General features: G+C 46.0%; 1 protein-coding gene across 1 annotated transcript in view; it reads right to left on the reverse strand.

Moving 5' to 3' along the window:
• Positions 1–397: 397 nt before the first annotated feature.
• The window catches only part of LOC126162610 (uncharacterized protein C2orf16-like), a 29200-nt gene continuing 20399 nt past the window's right edge, over positions 398–9198 (reverse strand). The window contains exon 4 of the mRNA XM_049919262.1: positions 398–457. Within this exon, the coding sequence (XP_049775219.1) occupies positions 398–457 (60 nt within the window). The remainder of the gene's footprint in view (positions 458–9198) is intronic.

Raw genomic sequence — 9198 nt, forward strand, 5'->3', positions numbered from 1 at the left:
AACGAAAAATAGAAATTATTTACTTATTTGGAATGGCGTATAATGGACTCTAGGTCTCTTCCCATTGGACCCTGTGGTGGTGTTGTCAAAGTTAACACACTTCATATTCGTAATGAACGAAGAAATAACAAGCACAAACAAATGAACGATACAGCAGAGAATGGACAAGTGAGAAAGATGACCAGGGGGTGACTGCCACGCACACAGCCATGTTAACCACATTCGGAGTGCACTGAACCCCGCGCATAGTGACTGTAGAGGGAACTGTTGTCAGGCGGCTTGCACGACAGACTGACCAGGGGGTGACTCCTTACATAAGTGTGATGATAGTGTGTCAGGTGATCTTAGGATGAACCAATTGGTGTTGAGAATTTTGTGGGGGTGGTGGTTGAGTTCACTAGCAACCCTGGTAGCGGAAAGCTGAACAAGTCAAATGCTTCCAGGACATGGTGGAGAGCTAAGAGTTTTATAATTTATAAAATTAAACAAATTGTTCATACTAGCAGTGAAGATGCTATTTAGAATAGATAGGGGATATTAGATTCGGGATTTGAGATCATTAGTTGTGTACAGTAGGAGCTATCGTGTTAGGATGAATGATTTAGATACATTCCTGATGATGGATTTATTGGAAGTATGTGTGGGGAATGTTATATATGCATGTAATTAGAAGTTGATGGTATTAAGAATAGTAAGCACTGAAGGAAACGGTTTCAGTAAGTCTGGCGATGAGTATTGTTAGCTAGTTTTCTTGGTAAAGAGTTTATCGTTTTTTGTATGAATAAAGAGGTTAACTATTTGTGGGACAATATAGAATTTGAGTGAGTTATCTTTTGTAGATAGGGATGTGAGTTGCAAACTCTGCTGGATTCAGTTGTGGCACTACGTAGGTAGGAGCGTGTGATGGCTCAAGCATAAGTGCATGTGTTTTTGCAACGATCTTGGATTAGGTAATCAGGCCATGTTGGTTGAATAATGAGACGTGTGTGATCAGTTAACTTAGCGAGAGGGTTATTTGTCGAGCAAACCACGTGGTGGACCGGCGGTTGTGTGATGTCAAGGTGGATTCCACAGTCCAGCAAACAACTTTGGCGCCAAGCGACCTAAGGCTGTGAGCGGTCGGACGGTCATGGGCCAGTGAGGCAGTGAGAGAGAAAGCAGATGATCTTGCGTCAACACCCGACGTCATGGTGGCGTCCTCTGGTGTCGGTGATATGAAAAAGACACTGAACCTCGTGGTAGTGGATACACTGGGTGCAGCCTTCTTCAATAATGGTAGTTGCATGATGATCTGACATAAGGGTGGCACCCTCTGATGACGTGAATATGAACTAAGCCAGTTGCAGTCCGGACCTCATGATGGACACACCTGCATGATATTGTTTAAATAATAATAATAGTAATAAAGACTAGTCCAGTTTTCCCGCTATTATCGCGCTGGAATTTGAACTTATCGCCACTTTCTAGGGGGTTGGGGGTTATGTTAGTGGACGTAGCCCAATTGGTGTATTCTCCCCTCCATTTTCGTGGTGTGACATTATCCTGCTGGAAATTGAATTTCCAAACAATTTTTTTGGAGGGTTAGGTTAGTGGAGGTAGTCCAATTGCTCTATCTTCACGCCGAAATTCTAACTTCCGCCAAAATCCACCATCTTAGATGACGTCATCTTGGATGACGTAATCACCACCATCTTGAATAAATTTCACAACAATGGAATGTGGGGCAGAACATACCTTGTCTCCCTACTACCAACGTGTCCTGAGATCCAGAGGAATGCCACAGACACCCCCCAAGTGGAGGCAGTCCTGAATCTGGTGGACAAGAGGGTGGACAGGATATAGAGCTTGGAGGCTGAGGAGAGAGCTGAGCGAATCTGAGCATATAATATACTGTGTCCGCTTATAGCGGCAGATGTATTGGACAACCTGGAGAACAGTGTAAAGCTATGCAGTAAAAACCGAACATTGGTCGGGAAGCCAAAATTTGTAATGGGTGTCGCCAATAATATAGGCAATCCCAACACCAAATGATCGTTTTTGAGCCGTCATTGTCAATAAATGTGGCATCCTCCATTTGTGCACATCGAGCAGCAAATGCCCAACGATAAACGAGAGAAGGGGTTCCATCCTTGGGAAGCTGGCAAAGGTCACAGAGCAGGCAGGTCCAGAGGCGACTCCAAGGGTGGTACTGTACCCCAAGTTGTCAAGAATGTTCTAGGAAAGTTGAAGGAAAGAGAATGTAGCAGTTGATGGTATTAGAGAGGAAGGGTGGCCTGCATACACTATAAATGCAATGAGGTGTGGAAAAATAGGTCATGGGCTGGACGAGCAGGCAGATGGCTAGTGTAACGGCTCAGGACAGCTCGCTGATTGTACAGCAGAAGTTCAGCTGTCTCAGCATGAAGGCTTTCCACGGGGCTGGTGTAAAAAGCTCCAGATGCTAAAAGCAATCCACGGTGGTGGACAGAGTCTAGACGTCGAAGAATAGACGGCCGAGCAGAGGAGTAAACTATGCTTCCATAGTCCAATTTCGAGCGCATTAAGGCTCGATAAAGGCTGCAATGTTGTTGCACTAATTTATTCTGAAAGCGGTGCTGATAGACAATAAAAGCGGTTTAAAAGCTGTGAGCTGTCTGGGGAAGTTAACCTTGCATTACTGTGCAACTGTTTCACCAGGTATCCAGTCTAGCTTACCAAATTCTCAACCAGACTAACAATTATAATCTTTTAATAGTCATACGACAACCGGTGATTATATATATATATAAGAGAATTTAAATAAAAAGAAATAGATCAGTTTATATTTGGAAATTTATTTTCACATTTATCACTGAAATTTCAGCATCTTAAACTTGATTCATAACTGAACTGGTGCCTTATTTAGGATTGTGAAAATGTGAGATTGTAATCTTACGGAACACATCAAGTATGGAGCCAAGATTGGGAGACTGCATACAACACTGCATTCATAAAATAACACACAAAGAACGTTGAAACATATGCAAGAGGAAATTAGCCACAACCAACCGATTCAATTTTCACCCAAAGAAGTTACGTTCGTAGCGCAATCCTGTCCGTCGTGAAATTACCACACAGTGGTATACTAAATCCATACCAACTCTGTGAAATCTTCCCGAAAAGAATAGCTGAGGGCTACTTTGATGCTCACACCACATGTTTCACGTGGTCAACTTGGTTTACACAAAGAGTGTAACTCCACAATAATTTTGATAACTAAAATAAATTAAATCGAAACGCAATTTACTAAAGAAAAACCTCGAACTGGTTACTAACGTCTTACTATTAACCTGATGGGTCAAACAATTGTATAAGCACGTGGTACTGGTCTCTCAAAGTACACCCCACGTGGGTTGAATATAAAGAAAAGTTGCTATATTGAAAAATATTGTCAAGACGAGACGTTATAATCTCACGCACATTCGCATTTAAGGCTGATGATCTTAGTTAGAGTTACTGATCAACATGTGGTTCCACTTTACTAACAAAGTAGTGACAAAGCAACTACTTGAAGATATTCTGAACTGTACACTCGAATCACACTGCGTTGCAATTTAAGATAACAGATATTTTAGAACTAAACCTGAAATAAAGGTGATTAAATTTTCAGTTAGGCTGAACTTAAGAAATCCATTGTCCTATGGACTTAGCAGACATGCGCTTAGCCGGAGATCTTACCACTTCAGACGCTCGCCGCCGACAGCCTGACCTGGGCTCCTACCTGAGGGGTGCCTCACAAATACAAACGGAAGTGACCAGAGGCAGCTTCCTATACCAACATGACAAGGGACGGATAGGACCATACTAAGAATAGAAACTTCTCTGCTTTTAGAAAGCGTAGCTACCTGTTCTGACGTTGGTCTTAATGTTCTCTAGCACACAGGCTTGTCTGGTACCCTGAAGCATGCAACTAGAAATACATTTGCTCATTCATCCTCTGACACAGAAAGGAAGGGGGATGACAGTATCTTATCATATACAGTATATAAAAGGAAACGAATGTAGGTTCCGTATGAGACTGTGTGACATGAATTACATATAAACTGTGTTTTAAAATCTAGTAGTGTGACAGATCGTTCTTGTTTATGTGTAAAAGTAACACGTTCCGCTACTCAGTCTCCTCCTAGATAGTCAGAAACGCCACAGTAAATTTAGAAGAGGAATGTATGCCGTAAATGAACAGATTTAAGAAATCAACATGAAAGGAATTTAACAGAGACCTTTCAAGGCAAAGAAGGACCACTCGGTCCGCTCCCCAGGATGTACCATTCAGCACACGGAGGGTTTTTTTTTTTTTTTTTTTTTTTGTGGTTTTAGGGCGCAAAACTTCTATGGTCATTAGCGCCCAGCCCGTGACTTAAGACAGTAAAAAACCGAAATTTAAAACCAGCAGCAATGGGAACAAAGTCAGAAAATTGGAGAAACTAAAAATAGAAGACTGCTTAAAAATCCACTACAGAAAGGGGGTGATTGTCCCCAAAAAAAAGCTTCAAATGACTGACGTCATTTCACTGTCACTAATAAACTGTAGAACGCGGTCGGCGGAGCGCGTGTCATCTGCTAAAATCGACGACAGATCAGGCGATAGCTGTAGACGGGAGCGTAACGGATTAAAATAGGGGCATTCAATTAAAAGGTGTCTTACCGTCCACAGCTGAGAACAGTGGGGACAGAGTGGGGGAGGATCGCCGCTTAAAAGATGTCGATGGCTAAAACGACAATGCCCTATCCGGAGTCTAGCTAAAATTACCTCCTCCCGACGACGCGTTCGGGAGGAAGAGGTCCAAGCGCAAGGAAGGGCTTTCACTTCCCGCAATTTATTACAGGGAAGTGCCGACCAATGGGCATGCCATAAATGAGCAACATGGCGACATAAATCGTTCCGAAGATCGGTGAAGGGAAGCGACTGAATAGCTGGCCGAGGAAGAGAGACTGCGGCCTTGGCCGCTATATCGGCCGCCTCATTCCCACAGATACCAGCGTGTCCCGGGAGCCAGAGGAACGCCACCGAGACGCCCCTCAGGTGAAGCAAGCGCAGACAGTCCTGAATCCGGTGGACCAGAGGGTGCACAGGGTAAAGAGCTTGGAGAGTGAGGAGAGAGCTGAGAGAATCTGAGCAGATAACGTACTGTATCCGCTGATGGCGGCGGATGTAGTGGACAGCCTGGAGAACAGCGTAAAGCTCCGCAGTATAAACCGAACACTGGTCGGGAAGCCGAAAGCGATTTGGGGTGTCGCCAACAATATAGGCACTCCCTACACCTAACGATGTTTTCGAGCCGTCGGTGTAAATAAATGTGGCGTCCGTCATTTCTGCACATAGAGCAGCAAATGCCCGACGATAAACAAGTGTAGGGGTACCATCTTTGGGAAATTGACAAAGGTCACGGAGCAGGCAGATCCGGGGACGGAGCCAAGGCGGTGCTGTACCCCAAGTTGTCAGGAAGGTTTTAGGAAAGCGGAAGGAAAGAGAATGGAGCAGTTGACGGAAGCGGACTCCCGGGGGTAGTAGGGAGGAGGGGCGGCCTGCATACCCTACATCAAAGGAGGCGTCGAAAAAAAGGTCGTGGGCTGGATTAGCAGGCATGGAAGACAGACGGCTAGCATAACGACTCAGGAGGACTGCTCGCCGATTGGACAGCGGAGGTTCAGCAGTCTCAGCATAAAGGCTGTCCACAGGGCTAGTGTAAAAAGCTCCAGACACTAAACGTAATCCACGGTGGTGGATAGAGTCGAGACGCCGAAGAATAGACGGCCGAGCAGAGGAGTAGACTATGCTTCCATAATCCAATTTCGAGCGCACTAAGGCGCGATAGAGGCGGAGAAGGACCACTCGGTCCGCTCCCCAGGAGGTACCATTCAGGACACGGAGGGTGTTAAGTGATCGCAGACAGCGAGCCGAAAGATAGGAAACGTGGGAGGACCAGCATTGTTTTCTGTCAAACATAAGACCCAAGAATTTAGCGACGTCTGAAAACGGAAGGTTGACAGGACCTAGATGTAAGGAGGGCGGAAGAAACTCCGTACGTCGCCAAAAATTGATACAAACGGTCTTACTGGGTGAAAAACGGAAGCCAGTTTCGATGCTCCACGAGTGGAGGCGATCGAGACATCCTTGAAGATGTCGTACAAGAATGCTGGTCCAGTGAGAGCTGTAGTAGATCGCAAAATCGTCGACGAAGAAGGAGCTCGAGACATCGGGAAGGAAACAATCCATCATTGGATTTATGGCGATGGCAAACAGTACAACAGCACGAAGCCCTGGGGCACCTTGTTTTCTTGGGAGAAAGTATGGGAGAGAGTAGTGTCCACCCGCACTCTAAATGCGCGCGCTGTCAAATTCACGAATAAAAGGGGTAGCCCACCTCGAAAACCCCGAAAGAACAGTGTGCGGAGGTTGCTTGTCCTCCAACAGGTATCGTATGCTCTCTCCAGATCAAAAAATATTGTTACTGTTTGGTGTTTCCTGAGAAGATTGTTCATGACTTAAGTGGAGAGAGGAACAAGATCGTCAACCGCAGAATGATGCTTTCGGAAACCGCATTGGCTAGGTGTTTAAAGACTTTGGGACTACAGCCTCCAGGCTAAATGACAATTGACTATACTGTCCAAAACCTTACATACACTACTCGTGAGAGAAATGGGGCGATGGCTGGAGGGGAGATGTTTGTCCTTTCCAGGTTTTCGAACAGGAACGACGATAGCCTCCCTCCATCTTCTGGAAAAAACTGTCGGTCCAAATTCGATTATAAAGGCTAAGGAGGTAGCGCAGACTATGGTATGATAAATGCAACAACAGTTTGATATGGATACTATCCGGTCCTGGGGCGGAAGACCGAGAAGAATAGAGTGCGTGTTGGAGATCCTGCATGGAGAAAACAGTATCATAGCTTTCGCGATTTTGAGAGGAGAAAGCAAGAGGTCGCACTTCCGCAGCACGTTTCTTCAGGGGAAAGGCTGGTAGGTAATTTGAAGGGCTCAAAATCTGTTGACCCAGTGAGTTAGAAATTACGGCTCGGTCCACTAAGGTATCATGCGCAATAGTGAGCCCAGGGATCGGGGAGAAGCTAGATGCGCCAGTTAACTATAGAATTCTACTCCAAACTACTAGGAGGGAGTGAAGGTCGTACAGGAACTAGTAAAGGAGTCCCTGCTTGCCTTCTTGCTATCGCGGAAGATGAGACGGCATCGCACACATAATTGCTTATAGTGGCTACTGTTTGCCAAAGTAGGATGGTGGCGGAAAACGCGAAGTGCACGTCTTTGCTCACATATTGCGCCACAGCACGCCTCGTTCCACCAAGGAACTGGGGCGGGGGGGGGGGGGGTGGCAAATCGGAGGTGCGAGGTATTGTACGTTCTGCGTCTGTAAGAATACATCTGATCGTCGACGCTAGGAAAGTAACGGGCATCGAATGTCGCTAGGGACGAAAAAAGTCTCAAATCGACTTGGGCAAACATTCGGTGTCTCAGGCACATAGATGGCAGTTGTGGCTGCAATGTAAGGATACATGGAAAATGGTCACTCTAGTGTGTATCAGCAAGAGCGAACAATTCAAATCACCCAAATAGCTGAACGGTACCGACCGAAAGGTCCAAATAAGAGAAATTTGTCGTGGAAATAGGCAGAAAAGTAGGTTCCCAGTGTTGAGGGAAACAAGATCCGCTTGGTGGAAGAGGTCAATTAATAGAGAGCCTCTAACACAAGGATGCAGAAATCCCCAAAGTGCGTGGTGGGCATTGAAGTCCCCAACCAGCAAATAGGGTGGCGGGAGCTGACCAAGGAGATGAAGGGTTCAGCTCTTTCCATCGGTGTGGACGATGGAATGTATACAATACATAGAGGTGTATCCAGAAAGGGAAAGATGGACACCAACAGCTTGGAAGGAACTCTTTAAGGGGATATGGATAGTATCATGGAGAAAAATCATGAGTCTTCCATGTGCTGGAGTGCCTTCAACAGAGGGGAGATCAAAACGGACTGATTGAAAATGGGGGAAAACAAAGCGATCGTGGGGATGCAGCTTTGTTTCCTGAAGACGGAGGATGACCGGCGAGTAGGATTGTAAGAGGATCGACAATTCATCCCGATTGGCTCAAATGACACTGATATTCCAATGGATAATTGACATAGCGTGGACAGAAAAGGGAAGAATCTTACCACGGTTGCTGTCAACTCAACTACTGCTGAGAGCCAGCGGCCGACAGCGTGGAATGGCATTCAGCCAAAGGCAGAAGATCCTGATCCATAGGTTGTTCGGGTCCAGCTCCTGTCACCAGCGATTGTCCATTTGATTGGCCACTAGCAGTGCGCCTTGGCGACACGGAAGACGGCCGATGGTGGTTACTGCTGGGTGGCGCTGTAGATGAAACACATCATGGCAGAGAAGGAGAGGAAATTTGTTTCTTATGAGCCTTTTTGGAAACACGACGATGAGATGAGGGAGGAATCGATGGTTGTGATGTCAGGGTACGTAAAAAGTCGTTGCGAGTAGGCTCTTTTTTGGAAGTCTGGGTGTCTGATATTGGGGCTCGTGATTTAGCAGGAGCCGATGAAAGGTGAGCCATAGAGTGAGCAGGTGATAGTGGGGAGGTTGAACAGGTGATCATTGCGCTGGCCGATCTGACGACTGTGGCATTAAAGGTGAGATTTCAAGTCTGCGTGTGTCTCCTTAGTAGGCCGAGGAGATAAAAGGACAGTGCTATATTTACCTGCAGGAGGCACAGTGGGCTTTCGAGTGGGAATTAACTTATGAGCAGCATATGAAGACACCTTTTCTTTCACTCGGATTTCCTGAGTAAGTCGTTCAGCTTTGAAAATGGCGTAGTCTCTAGAGGAAGCAGCGTGGTCGGCCATACAGTTGATGCAACGGGGAGATGGAGGTGGACAAGCACCCTCATGGGCATCCTTACCACACGTAACACATTTGGCCAGATTGGAACAACTAGCTGCTAGGATTAAATAGCTGACACCGATAGCAACGCGTAGGGTTGGGGATGTAAGAGTGAACTGAAATTATCTCATAGCACGCTTTAATGCTCAATGGAAGTTGAACTCTGTCAAATGTCAAGAAGATGGTAAGGGTTGGTACGAAGTCCTTGTCCACCCTATTCATGACTATGTACAGCCGTTATGCACTGGTCAGACAGGTAGTTTTGAATGTCCTCGTTGGACAATAC

The sequence above is a fragment of the Schistocerca cancellata genome, chromosome 1, assembly GCF_023864275.1.
Source record: "Schistocerca cancellata isolate TAMUIC-IGC-003103 chromosome 1, iqSchCanc2.1, whole genome shotgun sequence".
NCBI lineage: Eukaryota > Metazoa > Arthropoda > Insecta > Orthoptera > Acrididae > Schistocerca > Schistocerca cancellata.